At 36.7% G+C, this 18,396-nt stretch overlaps 2 protein-coding genes across 3 annotated transcripts; one reads left to right on the forward strand and one right to left on the reverse strand.

The window, feature by feature from the left end:
• Positions 1–523: 523 nt before the first annotated feature.
• On the reverse strand, positions 524–13,780 carry LOC103704818 (Pseudouridine synthase family protein). 2 transcript variants are annotated; one of them, XM_008788269.6, is made up of 11 exons: positions 13,384–13,780; positions 11,895–11,951; positions 9,963–10,040; positions 8,666–8,719; positions 8,269–8,351; positions 7,678–7,777; positions 7,533–7,595; positions 5,692–5,964; positions 3,012–3,072; positions 2,735–2,914; positions 524–1,110 (listed from the first exon to the last, which is right to left on the reverse strand). In XM_008788269.6, exons 1-10 carry the CDS (start codon positions 13,678–13,680, stop codon positions 2,808–2,810), a joined length of 1,173 nt encoding a protein of 390 aa, XP_008786491.3. In that variant the 5' UTR covers positions 13,681–13,780; the 3' UTR covers positions 524–1,110; positions 2,735–2,807. The 2 variants fall into 2 exon arrangements, with proteins under 2 accessions (XP_008786491.3, XP_088576484.2); XM_088720358.2 differs by lacking the exon at positions 5,692–5,964 and having other exon boundaries at positions 13,384–13,779.
• Positions 13,781–15,403: 1,623 nt separating this feature from the next.
• Positions 15,404–18,309, forward strand: LOC103704819 (SSUH2-like protein). The gene is made up of 4 exons (XM_008788273.6): positions 15,404–15,639; positions 17,509–17,568; positions 17,886–17,932; positions 18,066–18,309. The coding sequence occupies exons 1-4, from the start codon at positions 15,517–15,519 to the stop codon at positions 18,151–18,153; spliced, it is 318 nt and encodes a 105-aa protein (XP_008786495.2). The 5' UTR covers positions 15,404–15,516; the 3' UTR covers positions 18,154–18,309.
• Positions 18,310–18,396: the final 87 nt, after the last annotated feature.

Consider the following 18,396-nt stretch of genomic DNA (forward strand, 5'->3'; position numbering starts at 1 on the left):
GAAAGATGAATTGAGGCCTTTAGCACCAGACCCACATTCACCAAACGAATGAGAGCACGTACAGGACAGGAAAGAGCCATGCTAGCCAGCAATAGAGCCATCATATCAATCAATCTACACTGCCATAAAGAAACAGGGTTTTGCGCTTTAAGCTCGTGCGGTGTCCCTTTCCAGGTGCACTACTCTAGCTATTGGGAAAATGGTGGGTTTCTGATGCCATCCTTGACTTCGAGTCACCTCCTTCCTTTCTTTCATGGGGTTCTTCTCTCTTGTGCGCTCTTTTCATGGCAGCCTTATGTCGCCTTTTTCGATGGCCAACTTTTTCTTTCTTTCCTTCCTTACAAGGGGATTATACCTCAACATATGGAATTTTGCGAGAGAAAAAAGAATCAAAGTTATGAACGTTATGAATGAAGAAAAGGAGTTCTTCAACACCATATGTCCGGAGGGTTGGGTGATCCACCGGCCGAGGGAATTGTGGAAGACAGCTTAAAAGGCCAGTAAGTCCAATGCAAACGAGTCGTGAACAAATTCCTACTTAGATGGATAAGAATCCAAAATAGTAGCCGAGACTTAAAAGCATGGGCAAAACAACCTGACAATAGTTCTATCCTGCAGTCATGCATAAGGAGTAGGACTTATAACTTCTTGTTCTATTTTTATAGTTAATATGAAATTGTTTATTTTCTTTGAGGTATGCATACCTTCAAATTTCTATTGAAGAGAATATACTCATGGTAATAAAAAGAGCATAAATTATGTAGGGAACAGAGAGCATCTTCTAGTTAGGCGCAGTGCTACTTGAGATGCTACTTGAGATGTACTCCAAGAATTCCACAAGCACACATGGATTCGGCTTCATGCTGACTCTCATTACGAAAGCCTAGCAAATGATCTTTTGCGATTCAGTGTACATGGATTCTACACCACTTTGAGCAGTTGATTGCAAGCTTAAGCAGCGCCGTGGCATGCATTGGTTGCCATTTGATGACCCACCAAGAAGCATCCAGAATAATGGAGGAAAACTAAGTACCTGCTTTAAATAACTTGAGGCGAAGGGAATCACCATCATTCCAGAAGAAAAGCCCCGATTCTGTAGTGCATATCCACCTGTAGCAAAGACACATGGTTTCATAAAATTGAGTTCTGAATAAATTTATAGAACGGGAAAAAAATAACTAAAAGTCCATGCTGTTGAACCAAAAAAGATGTATGCATAAAATTGGACATGGGTTATAAAACGAAGGGGAGAGAGTTTCTGCCAACAAGCATTATTTCAGTTACAGGACTTGATATAGAGTAAGATTATTTACAAAAATTTAAGATGCCATGCAGAGTGGAATCCTTCATTATCAAGAGCATCGAAGGCAAAAAGGTATTTAGGACGTGGGTTCGACTAGCCTTTAAGACAAGGCTAGATGACTGGACAGATCCACTCGCCCGTAAAGAAATTCCTCATGAAATAAATGTCTTTAATTGAAGCTGGACTCTTCAAGTCGAGTCGTGGGTATTAAATTACTGCAGTGTTACAGGTGAACAACACATAGAATACCCGATCACCAAGCAAAATGGAATACGGTAAATGGGACGAAATTTTGGAGACTAAATAGGAAAGAAACTTTCAGCCGAAGCCTACAGCCACAACATACATCATAGTAATTCTCCATAGTTTCTCATTGTAACTAACAAGGAAAGAGACCAGGAAACTGATTGTGCAAATAAAAAGCCAATGAATGTTCAATGATGGTGCATGGATCAAAAGTAGCACACTGAAATGGGTCTATGTTCCTTAGCATATGAGAGGAATTCTAGCATGAACATATGCAGAACATAGACTGGGCCACAATGAAATGAAAAGAATCAGAAGCAACAACCCACAGATGATTATCTCTAACCAAAAAATAAAGAGAGAAGAAAAGAAAGAGTTGTCAAAAACAGATCATAACTGAAGAAGACATTGCGATTCTTGGACAGTGCACAATAACTCCCAGATACAGTGAAATAGGGCTTGCCTTTGAGTTCAAGGTGTGGATTGTGGAGGGCTAGATCTAAGAAAATATTCGGCAGATACATTCAGAATAGATCCCACATATGCTAATGGGATGTCAATAGAAAAAACTAATTGTTATATAAAACTAAAGCTAGAAGTTGATTGTTACAGGTAATGTTTTGTTGCTCAATTGATAACATCAAACAAGCTCCTCAATCTAGTCTGAAAACTTTAGTCGAGTGTTTTTATTAACAGTACACATGCTTTCTTCATAATTCAGCTTATTGGTTGGATGAATCATCATACAGCAAAAGGCATTATCATTAAAAATAAACAACTCCCGCAGCTGTCCTATTTTTTTCCAGTTAGTTCTTTTAACATCAATATAATCATGTAACGCCTACTGTTGACATGAACAATGACCCCAATTCCCGCTAGAAAGCAATAAAATTTAATGGAAGAGCACCTACATAATCGAACTCGCACATTGTTCTAGTGTGCTAGTTATTGAGGTCAACATAGAAACAAACATGACAAAAAAGCCATTGTCAGTTTACTCCACAGATAGCTACTGAAGAAGATAGAGTATTAAATAAATGGTTAGCATCACAAAATCTCATGACCAAATAATAATTTTCCAAAAAAGAGCTCCATACTTGCAAAAACTTCCTTTTCTATGAAAGTATGGCCAAGAATTTTGCAGCTCATTTTCCATAATGAGATAATAACTGAGTTGGAAATTACCTTAGACTTGTACAGTAAGGCATATTGAACTTTGCAGCAACTCCAATTACAGTGTCCGATAGAATAATTTCATCTAAGAAAATTCATGAAAATCATATTTCACATTGCCAAGGTAGAGACCACAAGCAGGAGCCATAGGACTTGCAGCAGTGATCGTCTTTGCATTCAGAATTCTTTCGACTGCATCATATTAATAACAACATTTAAATTTGATATAATCATTTTAAGATAATATTAATAGCAATAAATAAGAGAAAGCATAAGAGTGAAAACAGACCATCACTAAATGTTAAGTCTCCAGTCCCAACAGATTTTAGGGCACCAACCATTAGTCTGACCTGCAGAAATTAAGAACTTTCAGTGCAGACTTCAAAACCTCAGGCTACCATTCTAAAGGTCAAATAGGCAACTTTCTAAATTGATATTAAATCATCTTTAAGTTAAAAATAAGTATGCAGCACTATTGACATAGCATATTGTCTACAACTTGGGCAAATCTCATTTTGTTGTCCAACTTCTTTTTATAAGTGAAAATTATCTGCGGGTAAACAGTATATATACCCGAGTTCTCCGATATCAATAGACTCTAAGATTCTTTACTTTGCAGAAAAATGAAAGAAGATCCTCCTAGTCCTAAAGAAAAATGTCCTTCACATTCGGGTGGGCAAGGCTCCAGGCCCCGAAGAGGGGGGGAGCTTCCATCAACAACTGATAAAGGAGAGAGCTCAAGGGGCAAGGCGAAACTCCTATTCTTGAAAGAACGGACTAACAGGGTCAGCTACCTAGCCAACTTTCATAATTAAATGTCGTCACTATATGGATAACTCTTATTGTGAAAAAAACTATTACTGTATAATTGATGAGTAGAACCAAAAAGTGTGAACTATACAAGTTAACGACAACATTTGATAGAATAAAAGAATAGACTCCGGTGTATAAAGAGGACCTCACTGAAAATAAGCCCTGAATGTAGCTAAGCACAATGAGGATCCACAATGCAGATTGAGGGCAATATTTATCATGTATTCAATGAATAATCGGCAGCAACCAGGAGCTTGAGTTGCATGTCAAGAGGCAACGAGTTATCATGGTGATCTTAGTACTTAAAAATCCATATTGTGAAGCCTTCGGATCAGGCACTGTACATAACATTTGCTGATTATTTAAGTATTGCTTATGTTGATACTAGTCTTGAGGATGTTTTTACCATGACTTGGACAATTGGAATCCTTTTGTGTGGGCTAAGGCTGCAGATTTAACACAGGCAAGACAATGGCTATTTTTCACATCACCATCATTCTGACCTTCATCCTTCCAGCAGAACAAAACAAAACAGCAATAGCAGCAGCATCCTCCATCTACTCTCAACCAAATTTTATGACCTCTCTCTCTCAATTGGGATGATCATCATTCTCTAAGAGCATTAGCTAGGTAACATCTTCCTCAGCAGAAAGATTTCCAGGAATGAAGCAGAATAGGAGGAGGAGAAGTTGAACATCTGGAATGTGGCACATCTTCCAGTATTAACCCAAATCTTGAATAAGATGCCATCATTATGCAACTCACTTTATTGTACAATAGATTCCACAGGAAGTTGATTAGGTACCCACACACAAAAAAGATGCACCTTCTAGGATTAAACAGCACCTTTCAAGTCAACTTCCAAGTGAAGCTAATGTTCTAGTTTTAAGAATAGTGAAAACTGAAGGGATTTTCTTAAAAAAAAGATTTAAAGTTCAAAATTTTAAATGTCACAAAATTTTATGTTACGCACTTCATTTTTTCAAAAGGGGGAAAAAATAAAATACCCCTGTCACTTATTGCATGATTTAACAAGAAAAAGAGGAGTTGCTTAGAAATATTCTGCCATAAGAGCAGACTACATTGGCTTCAATACAATGTCAAATGTAAATGTCAAAGGCATCAACAATTTCAAGCATTCCCTTTCCCCTCATTTTTCACCTCCCATATCTGTTACATAATATCAAAACTATGTTTCTAATTAGTAAAGTTAGCAGACTTGGAATGCTCAGTTATGTGGGGAAAAGGTGTGAATCTCAGACTATTCTTTTGGATATTTTGCATAAGATTTTTATTACCAAACAGGAAAGCAGCATGCTTATAATTTTAAATAAGCCTACTGTTAAACTAAATTATCGAAAATCAAAAGTCAACCGCTTATAATGTTCTTTTAAATAATATGATTCACTACATATATTACTGTAACATAGCAGGCAAATACACACACAAAACATATGTATAAGGTCATATGTAGTATAAAACATCTGTTTTAATCGACTACTGGATTGAAGAGTAGGATGAAGCATCAAAAAATAGGTATAGGCATAAGCAAGATATTCAAAGAAATATTCAAAGAAATAAGGCACCCCAAAAGAAAATTCAAGCTACTAAGGATTCCTGTTCGGGTTTTGCAAGTTTCACTACTAGTCATGGTTTCAAATCCCTATCGGATGTCCCACAGGATGGCGAGACAGCGTACCATCCCAAGTATCAAGATGGGACCATCCCAGCATCCCTGTCGGCGTGTCCTAGGGCATTCCTCTCCGATGTGTCAGGATGGGGTGGGATGGCAGCACATCCTGTCCACAAAAAAACCAGGACGGCCCCAACCCATGGGATTTAAAACCTTGCAACTAGTGTTGCTCTTTTAATGCCGTATCTTTGATGAGGGAAGACAATAATATTAATTCCTTCATATATTTAGAAAACACATTCAGTGTTTAAGATAATTATGACATAATGAGATATTTTATCTTCTTAATGATCATCTTAGAGTTAAAAAAACATTAGGATGCTGTAGATCAGAAAAACAGAATAACAAAAACTTTTCTTCAGAAGTAACATACGAACAACTAGTATATGTTTATTTTCCTATGAGAGGGAAGGACAAGCAAATCAATTCATTGATGTTGAATAAAAAAGTATAGATAGTGAACCTGGTGGTAGAGAAAAGAGCGTGCTCGTGCTGTTATAACATAGCAACGATGCCTTGATCTTTGGCCAAACTCTTGACCAGTTTCAGCATTGCACTTCCTGACACTCATATGAGAGACATTAGAACATTCTGTGAATGATTCCAGTTCTGATGTATTAGAATGATGCCCATTCAAGGATTCCATCTCTGTTCTCTCCGAAATTGATGGGAAGTAAAGAGATGGAAAAACTTCAGTAACATTAAGTTCATCTAGGGTTTTAATAGGAGAGTTTGCCTGTGCATCAGTAAGTGAACTAATTGAGTTCATAACACAAAAACATATGATCATATTCTTAGCAAGAATTTAGAGAAAGGAATCAACAGACCATTCGAGAATCCATCATTACAAGAACACTATTTCAAGGAAAGAAACTTAGGGTTTTACTGAAATCTATGTTCCCATGCAAACATTCAATTAGTGGCCAATATATAGACATAAAGAAAGTAACACAACAAATTAAGAACAAAATTTCCGTCATACTGAAACTTTAGGAACACATAAGTTAAAAGAATATGCAGTGTAATCCCTACTAATTATTACTTGTGAACCACTGAAAGCAGTCAATTCAGTCAAAGAAAACATCTAAGCTCACCAGTTTCTTGATACTATTTTGACTATTATTGTGATTTCTTGCTAGAGGGTAATGCTCAAATAGAAGACCAAGATTTAATAACATTTCATATACAATTTTTTCCCTAAATTATGATGTTCTGAACTTCAAACTATGCTGAAACCAACTCTGATTACCCGAAACTTGAAAAAGGGCAGCAAATATGCTATCAAATAGGCATTTTGTATGTCAAAAAGGGGCATATATAGATAACTGTTTCTTTCCATCTTAAATACTATAATCAACAATTAAAAAGGGTATAATCTAACTCATAAGAAGTCTATTTATCAACCTCTAAGAATATCAGGGTAAAACAAGAAATTCCATAACATCCATGCAGCTAATCAATATGTGAAACGGAGTTTATTTACCAACCAAAAAGCACATCAGTATGAAACAATAAGTTTCAAATTTTCATATCAGAACCATGGTCTGAAGTTTCGTATGGAACTCTGAATTGAAACCGAAGCATTTGATTCAACCAGAGCCAACCCAAAATTGAGGTCAGTTTTGGAGTCATTCTAATGTTTTGCCACTTGTTCATTTTCTTCAATGTTAGGAGTCACTTCTCTCGATTAAATTTTTCAGAATAATTTTCTCCAGATTAAATAAAATTAGAATTTGATAGTTTTGAGAAGATCTGGAAGCATCATCACATTAGACTCCAAAAGGATTTAGACAAAGGTATATTAGTTGGTGTAGGTTTGGCCATTCTAGAGCTCAAATCTCATGGACACATTTATTGGCATATCTTAGATTTTAGCAAACAGCAAAATCATATATTAGACATACTTTAGAAAAATGATTTTTTACTCCTTTATCAAACAACTAAAACAATACACCCTGATGTTTTAAGCAAGATTTTATTTTAAGATGATTTCTAATTTATTTTCCTTGATTTATTTCACTTTTTTTTCATCTTTTATTTTTCGCTAAGGTTAAATGACACTTTTTATTTCCTCAGAAATTTCAATGCAAAGTGCCAAAGGGAGAGTTGAAGCAGTTTAAAATTGCAAATGTTAGCATCAATTTACATGGAAAGCAAATTAAAAGATGAATAACACAGAAATGCCTGGCACTAGTTTCTTACTTTCTTCCCAGTATATTTCAAGTTTTCGATAATAATTACTAAATGATGTTTACAAATTCACATGAAATCTCATTCCTCAAGAGCTTTGGAACAAAAGTTAACCTGGCAGCCAGCAGCCCTAAATGAACTGAAGTCATGACAACCAACAAGTATGCTGCATGCTTTCTGCATGGAAAGCATTTGTTAGATAAAACAAAACCATAATTGAAGAGGAAATTATGGAGTAAAAGTAAAGCAAATAATGAACCTTCATAGCAGGTATATCTAGCTCCTCTGAAACGTGCCAGGCACGCTCTTTGTCAAAGGTTGATAACGGCTCTGGCCCATAGAGTATGCGGTAGTGGTACCTATGAAAAATTTTACATAAAAACAATATTTTAATGTAAAACTATGAGATTTCCAGGAATACATGTTTAAAAAAAAAATCATTGAGTAAAAGGTAGAAGTATAAGTAATTTTTCAACAGATGAGCTTCATATATCACACCCAATCATCATTACTAGTGCCTGTCAAAATGTCTTATGTGACCCTATTATTGCTTTTACTTGTTGAAAGGGCTTGTTGCTAATAATTAGATTTCCAGTGTAGTGGCAAACACTTCTGATCTTAAATATTCTTGTCTTGATCACAAAGTATTTAGTTTTTCTCCTTCTTTTGGGTTAGATAATGATGCTTACTCCAGATATATCCAAAAATCCTTACTTTATAGCTATGAATATAAACATCTCAAAATTCCCTACTTTATACATGGATATAAACGAAATTATTTAAACAAGCATATTATAATAAAGTATGTAAACTGTAACTTTGCACAAAAAGAAGCTTCCTTGCCACCTACGTGCGCTCTAGGGCCTTGAATCTAGCATGAAAATTTGCTGGGACACATCGAACATCAATCACCATTATATCACCTTCATTCTTCTGCCAGATACCCAAAAAAACAAGTGGATAAATATTAATCTTCTGGGACAATGTCCTTTGAGTTTTCACAGTGAACCCATACATATGAGAACAAACTATATCTAGTTCTGAACATCATCAGTGCAAAATTATCAAAAAAAAAAAAACAAATAGGACCCACAGATTAGTTACAATCTCTCATTGTATAAGTATATACCAGAATATAATAGATGTAAATTGCCATGAGATCCAGTATGGCCCTAAATCAGTTTATGATGAGAAAAATATGGGCCTGAAGGAAATTGATCACAAAGTTGGATGAGAAAGAAACACACCTGTAAGAAATGGTTCACAGCACGTCTAACAACTCCAGGTTCATGAGGTGGCAACTGCATTTGTAAAGAATGATAACATGCAGGCATATAGCATTACTTTTGTTAGAGTTATTGAGAACAGAGTTGTGCACAGTTGCATAACAAGAGAGAATAATAAGCACAGACTAATGCAGGAGTTGCAAGCAGTGAATTTTAAGATATAGTACACAGTGGAAGGCTGGAAGCACAAAATAAGAAGAGTAAGCATATACGTATAAAAATATAGGAGTAGCATAATTTGTGGCTTAACATATTAAACATATTGACTTAAAAGGGCCAAAGGAATTAACTTCGATGGACTAATTGTTATTACTGAACACACAGGCAAAGACCTCAGCAGGAGTAATGAGGTTCATCTGAAATCAACAGTATTCATCCAGCCGAGATATTGATTTGTATCAATATCAGGCACCCAAAACATGGCTTATAAAATCACAGCCCTAATTATCTCAGAAATATACGCCAATATGTCTTGTGATATCAGCCAAGACAATATCAATAATATTGGCCAAGATTTCCTATCTATCCTTTATTCAATCCTAAATCGGTACCTTATGTATCAAGTATTAAGCTAAATGATTTAAGAAAATAGTTGATCCAGGGTTTTATTATACCAAATAATATTTTGATTATCTCAGTTAGTCAATACCAGCTAAGATAATGTAACATCTCAGGTTCTCAGTTCTTCTCAAATTTTCTGACCTTCTTTCTTGACTAGGATAAACAGAGAAATAGGTTCCTCTTATTATGTCCACCCACCAAGATGGCTTAGATACTGGGTACTGTAAAACAATCACTAGATAAATATAACAGGACAACAAAGACTGGTTATCTAGCATGTCATACACCAAATCCATAATCCCAGTGATATCTCAAATGTTGCTCTTTAAGATGCATGTTGCCACAAGGATTCGAAATTATTCTACATATTGAATCATTCTTTAAACATATATCCTAAAAGAATGACTTTCTCCTTTTCAGGAACACCTTGCATACATATTTTGTTGATCTTCGATAAGTCTTTTGCTAACAAACTTATCACCTACCATGTATTAAAAGACAAATAGGCAATCCGCATCACTGCGAATGAGAGGATCTAAGCATTCTGCATATACTTTTCCTTCACGTACTTAACTGATAGCAGAAATTAAATAAACATAAAAATTAATTAAAAAACAAAAAAGTCACTCTTACTGGAAGCACAGAAACTGCATTAGGTAACTTAACAATTACATACTCAAGAGTGCTAGTTACAAACCACTTCACCAGGCTTTCTTTTACTTATGCGCTCCACGTCAACATGGCATACATTTGATAAAGCATGTACTCCTGCATCCTGAATCAATAAATATGTTATAGATGTCCTACCCAATGTAAAATTGGTTGTCCACAAGGTACAAGGAAAAGTAAAAGATACAATTACATAATATGGGACTTTTGATATGTTGAATGATTTCAGCAATGTAGAGAGGGAGTGATTAAATCTCATCGAGAGAAAAATGGTAGAAAAAAGTGACAACCATCTCATGACATCCGGAGTGCTCAATCATTGATGGCAGTCGCTTTCTGTTTGTCAAGATAAAAGTGATGCAGGTAACGGTGAAAAAATACAAACAATCATCACGTCAGTAGAATACCAGCAGAACCATATGGCCGCCTCCATACTAAAACTTCATACATTTGGAGCTAACAGGCAAGTGAAAATGAAAAGGTCATGACAGATCAATGTAGTAAATTAGTAATACTAGCTTACTTGACTTTGACATATGCTCAGGCCGTGATTTTGAAGAATTTTACAATTATAAAGCACAAGAACAGTATTTCACGATAAAACAATTTAATGTCTATATATGTATAAATGGTGGTGACACATTAATAAACATAGAGCAAAAATCATAAACAAGAGTGAGACCAGTGAACAATATCAGAGAGGTGGGGTTCATAAAGACCTGAGGCAAAACCATGTCACTGATACAAGCAAAGAGTGCTATTTCTTGTTACCATTATATCATTCATAAGTCGAGGGGAAAAGGTTGGAACAATCCATGTGCAGAAACTGAGCATGGGTTTTGCAATCTCAGTTAGAAACAAATCCAAATTTACAATTAACCGTGCAGGTAGCTAGGTATATGAAACCAAGCTTAGAAGCATTTTAAGCCAAAACTTCCAATATGATGGTTTCAAGTGATCTTGACAGCATTTTTCCTTAATATATTCAGAGGCAAGTTTTGCATAAGTCCAGAACTTGATCTGCAATATCTTTGATCAGAACATAAATCATAGAACTTGTGATTACAAAAGCTAATAGCATCTCAGGTTTGAACTTTAAGGTGCTCAATAGCTGATTCAAGTTTAGATCCATCAAAACAGGTTAGCTCTGAACTCGCATGCAAGCTCGATTAAAATCAGATGCAAGTTTATTTGAGGTTCCATTTTGCACATGATTTTAGTGGACTAACTAGACAAGGTTAACAATTTCCAAAACTAAAAGGACTCTTATCACAATAGTCTATGGCAAATTACAATACAAAAAGAGCTTGATATGAGACATGACGTACAGTGACCAAGGGCTATAGACTGCCCACGTTAGGAGGAATCTCCAGTTCAACTCAAAGAGAATGAAGGAGAGTAAAAATGATGATAGAAATAACACAAATGAATTTAAAAATGCTTACTATTCAAGATGTTTTGACCTCTAATAAGAGTCAACAATGTCCTAATGGTTTGTTATATAAAGAGATGATAGGTTATCGATATTAAAATATTGGCTCAAAAGGCAATTATAATTTCTTCAAGACAATATCAACATTTCCAACTTGCCTAAATCATGGCTATCCAAATTCTAATCCACAAATCAATTTTTTTGAAAGGTTGCAATGGACCAATTTGTACAGATTATTAGAACAAGTGTGCAAAACAAAAGATTTCTCCTAGTTGAGGAAGTACTGGACAAATTTACAAGAACAAGGTCCAGATGATCAATAAATATAACTGATAGCAACAACTGCAAAATGATAATATTGGACAACAAAGCTTAAAAATGCAATAAAAAGTGCGATTTTTCTCAAATTGCAGATATCTCAACATAATCAAGATATAAATATATGATTAGCAAACAGCAATTTTTACAATTATGGTATTAAACATGGATTAGATTGAAATTTTTGTGCAACTTGGTATCACCACTTACTGTTCTACTAGAGCAGAAGATAGAAACAGGCTGTCCAACAAATTTATGAAAAGCCTCCTGCATGAATCGCAAGAAATTCAATAATCAGAACCACTCTTCGGTTGAGTCGAAAAAGTCTTATGCACATCAAACATTAACAGCAGCTAAAGGAGAGATTTTGAAAAATGAGAATAAAAGGCGACCTTTTCTACCCATCCATGTATGCATGTCTAAATTCATAAAAATAGGGCATATACATGAAAAGTGTTATGGATGTTAACAATCAAGCAAGTCATAACACTTAGTGCTGGGCATTATTCAAGCAAGACAATCTAAATTTTCCTAGGTTCAACATAACTCAGCTCAGAAGGTCATATGTCTCAGTTCATGGCACAATGTCTTGATAAGAAAAATCTTTTAGTGATAGTAATTCTAGGCCTTCTTTTTTAAAGTATTGCTTTACAAATAGACAAATTGACAAACTTACTAGTATACACATGGACCAGGTTCTTGATTGCAAATCAAGTCTTTACAAAGGCTCGGGTTCTAAAATGCATGTATGGCACTATGGCTAGACAATAATCTCAAGCTGCACTCCGGTCATTTCATTAAACCTCATGTCCGCCCCAACTCTCATTCCCACTCTACTCTAAGGTTCAGTTAACAAAACCAATATTTAACCTTGCAATCAAGCTAATATTACAGGTGAGCTAAACTAAGCCAGCTAACTGGGATGTCCAGACCTTGTAAGCGAAGCCAAATGAACTAAACCTGCTTGAGCTTTCATGGAATTGTACAGCTCAGCTCTATCATGAAGAGACGGGGGGAGTTTCTATTTCGTGGACTGCAATTACAACAGACCTGATGTTAATGGATTCGTACACATTTACTTATATATGTATCATGAACTTGCATGAAACCAGTATCAGTTGTATCTTATTGAACACCAAAATGTCAATTCATAAACCAATATGACAGCATGATTTAAAAGTTACAATTTTTCATGTTTGTTATGCTCGTTAAGTATTCAACATTTCCTAATATTATACAAATTCACTTCATATAATAAGACAAAAGATGATGATGAAGCAGAAGAAAGTGAAGAAGAAGAAGAATTTAATCCACTTTCTGAAATAGCATATCTTAGATAACTGCAAGTGCCTAGATAACATTAGGAAACTTGAAGATCATGCCGGCTCTCTTAAAGAAAGTTCCTTCCTAGAAAAACCGCATTAAAGATTAAAAAACTAAAAAAACGCCTCTTTTTTTGAATTCTAACACATATTTCCACTAATTTTTTATCACAAGATGCCTCCTTTATAATTTTTCCATCAAATAATACATGCAGGGTTTGCTGCTTTCTTCTTGAAATTTGTTTCACGTGTTATCCCTATTTTCAACCAATTTCTCGAGACAAGAATGAGCACATCCAAAATTTATTCCAAAAGGAATCAAACAAGAAAACTCTAAAGATCAAGAAAAAGAACTTATCCAGACGACGAGCCCATACCTCAAGAACGCCGACGACGGTCCTGCAGGTGGGCTGCTTCTGGGATCCCGAGAACCGGGTCCCAATGTACTCTACCGCCACCAAATACCTCTGGATTCTAGGGTTTTGGCTCATGATCTCGCGCCCCTCTTCTACCCGATCTTTCGCCTCCTCTGCACCCGCCTCGCCTTCCGTTATAGATCTCGAAAGCTTCGACGGCTTCGAGGAATCCAAGGAGGGGTCGAGGAATCGCTTCGAGTCGTGCTGCGAGTCCGGCGATCCCGCCGCCTGAGATGGACGCCCGCCGTCGTCGCTCATCGCCGCATCGAGAAAAGATCGAACGACTCGCAGAGGGTGCGCGTGGGTTTTATGAGGGTTTTCTTGAGGCCCCGGACATTGCAAAAGCACCCGCCGGGATCCGCTAATTGTAATTTTTGACAGGGGTTTATATATAAATTGCAATGTAATATCAGCACCGCATTTGCCGATATCAAACCAAACTCAGAAATTCATATTGAGCAGTAAACCCCTCAACTAACATAAATATTATCTCTAAGTATATGTTGTTAGACAGTCCCTGCAAGGGGGGTTTATGTAATTGCTGTGTCGAACAGGCGCATCGAGAAAAGATCGAACGACTCGCAGAGGGTGTGCGTGGGTTTTATGAGGGTTTTCTTGAGGCGCCGGACATTGGAATAGCACCCGCCGGGATCCGCCAATTGTAATTTTTGACAGGGGGTTATATATAAATTGCAATGTAATATCGGCAACTTATTTGCCGATATCAAACCAAACTCACAAATTCATATTGAGCAGCAAACCCTCAAATAACATAAATATTATCTCTAAGCATATGTTGTTAAACAGGAATTTATGTAATGCCTGTGCCAAACAGGAATTTATATCGGCAATTAGTTTACCGAGAGTAGTTTAATCTTGGGATATTTATATGAAACCTCTTTTGGAATGCCAATATTAGTTATATGCACTAAAAAAAAAATACCTCACCAATGGCAAGCTGCTGGCTACTGTTATGGTGAAAGAAAATAATGATTTTTAAAAAATCATAGGAAAATAATGATTTTTTAAAATTCTGAATTTTGTCAACATGACTCTCGATGAAAAGGTATCCTAATCAGTTGGACCATTGGTCAGCAAAAAGATGGAAGGTTAAAGTGCCACGTTAAAAGAAGGAAGATTAGAATTTTTAAAAAAAATTTGTAAGCTTATCATTGGATTTTTCTCATGTAGATTCCCATGGTTTGCCATTAAGATATTGACTTTCTATTTTCACCTATGTAAACTAGACCATGCACTCTAACTAGTAATAATAAGAATAAAATGACTGTATATTTTTTAAAAAAAGAATCAAAAGATAAGCAGAACATAAAAAATGATGAGATTATTAATGTTTTTAAAAATGATTATATTTGTTCTCTCTCAACTTAATCAGTAGTTAGGTTTGCTACCATCCAGAGGAGCGCTTAAATGTCCCTTGAGCATAAGGATCAATACATATATTATAGTATAACAAGTGTTTGATTACAATCTCAAATAAGCCAAGTTAATATTAAAGTCAATTTAGTTTTCATACTTAATGCATCAAACAGTTAAAAACAGAAGCAAGTAATAGTATGTATTTGTCTTAATGAAGTTGGTATCATAGAATACATCATTACAAGCACGGTTTTCTGGACCGGGCTAATAATGGATTATGGTCTCCAATTACCCTCACCTACATATCTTTTCTAATAAATCTGGGTGGTAAAACCCTCCCATTTCATCAAAGAAGAAAAAAAGACTGTTTCCATGGGAAAGGAGGAGATTGGAGATGATTTCCAATACTTGTGTCCTAAGAAAAAGGTGATGTGGTCTTGGATGATTTCCATGGGTCACCCACTGTTGGTGCAGTTCAACAAAAAGGATCCGCCATGTAACATACCGGAACTACTTGTGGATGAGATGATGTCTCGACTCAGGAGTAGCCAAACGTGTGGCTCCCAACTTTCTTATTGTCTAGCCTCATAGTTTCATATATATCAATCTCTTCAGGACTGTTCCTTTATACAGAACAGAGAACAAGCCGGAGAGGTTGGAGTATGTTGTACAAAGTTTTTCTCCCTTCACATTATTTCTCATTTTAGTCAGGAAGATATGGAGATGGCCATGATCTCTTCCTTGGCTAGTTATCCTGTGAAATATTTTCATGCATGGCAAGCAAAAGCAAGGAAGACCACAGTTTCAGCATCAAAATCTAGGAGTGTGCCCATCAAAGCAGTATGTATAGACCTTATTTTATATTCAATCAAACTTGTGTCACCATGCTTGTTTGAATGATTGATGCTAAAGTATTTCCATAAAGCATCATTGAGTATATATAGGAAACAAATGCAAAAAACTTTAATACTATAAAAATTTTAAAAATATAATAGAGCGGTCGATGATAAATACATGAAGAAAAATTTTATCCGATCTTTCATTAGAATGTATCAGGTTTTATTTCTGATTTTCATCGTATATGGCATCATGACATTGGTACCATAATATTTTTGAGTTCTCCTTGCTTCTTATAATTCAGTTCTCCGACCTGACCCCAATGGAAAACATATGAATTCCTGCAGAATTTTCATTTATTGTTTATAGAATTCATAGAACAAGTTCTTTTCATTGTACCATGCAAGCCATGAGAGGAGAAAAGAGAGCTTGAAACAAGGAGGAAGGTAAAGAAAAAAAAAAGGATATCAGTCAAACAAAGGCTTTGACAGGCTAAAACATGGATGTTTTCTGTAAGAGTTAGATTTTGGGTTATCCAATTTGAGATTCTGTAAAACCTTTTTTTACACTCTTGCTAAAGATGAGGGAATTAGCAATCAGGTAAAGCTAGGGGTGGCAATCGGGTCGGGTCAGGCATAAACGGGTCGGGTCAGATGCAGATCAGGTCAGAAAATTGCAGACCTGAACCCGACCTGTTTAATAAACAGGTCAGAAAATTACAACCTGAATCTGACCTGTTTATTAAACGGGTAATCCGACCCGACCCGTTTAACCCGTTTAATAAAAAAAAAAAAAATTGGAATAGCATCACAGGCTCACAGCCGGCCCTAATGGCGCCCTAATGTCTTCCTCCCAAATATCAAATCCCTCTGTGGTGGAGAACCAGTGAACCACCTATTCAAAATTTCACTCGCAGTCGCAGCCGGCCCTACTGTCTTCCTCCCACGATCCCATCCTTCCGCAAACCCCCACCCCCCATGGAAGAAGACGAAGAAATCATACCTTCTCATCGCCAAAGAAGGAGAATGGAGAGAGGGGAGGGCCCGAAACCCTAACCCTAGCCCCTGCCGCCGCTCGATTTCAGGTCGGCAGCGTCCGGGGGCGTCGCGGGGGTCGTCGGGGCCGAGGATGGTGATGGGACGGCAGGGAATGGCGGGGGTGATCGCCGACTAAGGAGGAGAAGATCTTCCACTGCTTGCGGCGGAGGTGGGGCTCGGAGGTGGTGGAGATCTTTTGCCATGAAGATGGAGCTTCGGGCCCTCCAGCAAACAGGAACAAAAAAAAAGAGTTAAACGAAAGACAAAAAGGAAAGGAACTCTTACCTCTTCTTCCTTGATGCTCTTGGATTTTTGAGAACGGGAAGGAGGGAGGGAGGGAGGGAGGGAGGGGGAGCAGGGTGGTGGGAGTGAGGGTGAGCCGTGAGGGGATTGGGTAAAGGATTTTTCTAAGGGCCGCCAGTTCGTCTCCGTCTCCCCGCCTGTGACTCTGTGGACTGTGGTCGGGCTAATCGTCCCACCCTGCCAAGTTCCCAGCAAGCAAACAAAATTGAAAAAAAAAATCTAAAATTATAAACGGGTTAAACGGTTAAACAGGTCAGATATCCAAAACCCATATCCGACCCAATTAATAAACAGGTTAAATGGGTCAACCTGTTTACGACCCGAACCCGTTTAGGCCAAACCCAAACCTGTTTATGGCGGGTCGAACGCGGGTCGGGTTGGCGGGTCGGGTCATATTTTGCCACCCCTAGGTAAAGCCCTTTCTTTATATTTTTCTGGCATAGCTTAACATAACAAATGTGAATCCTATACATGCAGGAAAAATGCCACCATCCATCCTTCACAAGCAAATCTAACTAGAGAATTTTTACAGGTTTTCAATAGTTGTCGAACGTGCCGAGGAAAAGGTGCAGTTGAGTGCCCTGGGTGCAAGGTCTTCTTCCTCACACTCTCCTTTTAATTTTGAGAGTAAAGAATAAAATTATTAGGGTCATGGCTCATTTGCTTGCATTGTTTCTTTCTAATTTCTGCTTCTAGTCTTTTAAATTAGAGTCACAACTGTTTTCGCTCTAACAGAAGAACATTTTTTCTTCTTTCTTACAAAAAAGTAAATAACAAAAGAAGCAGGTTAATAGACAATTCACAGTCGAGTTTGCATGACTGAAAATTCATCTTTTTTTTTATTCTGGTTCAGCATAAGAAGAAACAATCATTTCTCTAATCTTTTTATGCGGCATCTGTTATATATAGGGGACAGGAAAGAACAAGAAGAACGGCAATATTTTTGAAAGATGGAAGTAAGTTCCTTTTTTTTCCCTTCTTAAAAATATTTTTCTTCTAATTTCTTCATCTTAAAAAATTGTGTTTAATTTATAGCAAAAATATAGTCTATAGTATGATGTTTACCCCTCTAAGAAGTGTTTGTTTTAGGTGTTTTGAGTGCCAAGGATTTGGCATGAAGAGCTGCCCCAATTGTGGCAAGGGAGGACTTACGCCGGAGCAAAGAGGGGAAAGATAGAGCCCACAAGTTCCAGATAATTTGTTGGGTTTGCATGCGCAAGTTTGTATATATAGTTTCTTCCCGTATGAGCTCTATCTTTCTAGGAGCTCCTTTTTTTTTTTCCTCAAATCTTCCATATAAATTTGGGGATTACGGAAACTCCAAACGTCTCAATTTTCCGCCTTCAAAATACTAGCGTTGGCATGGATCGGGGCATATTCGGCACATTATCTTGAGACATTATTCCTCTCAGGAACCGGA

This window comes from Phoenix dactylifera, chromosome 4 (genome assembly GCF_051530095.1).
Source record: "Phoenix dactylifera cultivar Ajwa chromosome 4, Ajwa_hap1_PhDact_Kaust_v1.1, whole genome shotgun sequence".
Lineage (NCBI taxonomy): Eukaryota > Viridiplantae > Streptophyta > Magnoliopsida > Arecales > Arecaceae > Phoenix > Phoenix dactylifera.

What these genes read in the sequence shown, in the direction of transcription:
- LOC103704818 (XM_008788269.6), bottom strand. Translation starts at nt 13,680, where the DNA reads ATGAGCGACGACGGCGGGCGTCCATCTCAGGCGGCGGGATCGCCGGAC. An exon ending in CCGTCGTCGGCGTTCTTGAG is followed by an intron (nt 11,952 to 13,383) that starts GTATGGGCTCGT and finishes CGATTCATGCAG; the next exon opens with GAGGCTTTTCATAAATTTGT. An exon ending in AGACTTAACATTTAGTGATG is followed by an intron (nt 2,915 to 3,011) that starts GTCTGTTTTCAC and finishes AATATGATGCAG; the next exon opens with TCGAAAGAATTCTGAATGCA.
- LOC103704819 (XM_008788273.6), top strand. Translation starts at nt 15,517, where the DNA reads ATGGAGATGGCCATGATCTCTTCCTTGGCTAGTTATCCTGTGAAATAT. An exon ending in GGAGTGTGCCCATCAAAGCA is followed by an intron (nt 15,640 to 17,508) that starts GTATGTATAGAC and finishes GAATTTTTACAG; the next exon opens with GTTTTCAATAGTTGTCGAAC. An exon ending in TTGAGTGCCCTGGGTGCAAG is followed by an intron (nt 17,569 to 17,885) that starts GTCTTCTTCCTC and finishes TGTTATATATAG; the next exon opens with GGGACAGGAAAGAACAAGAA.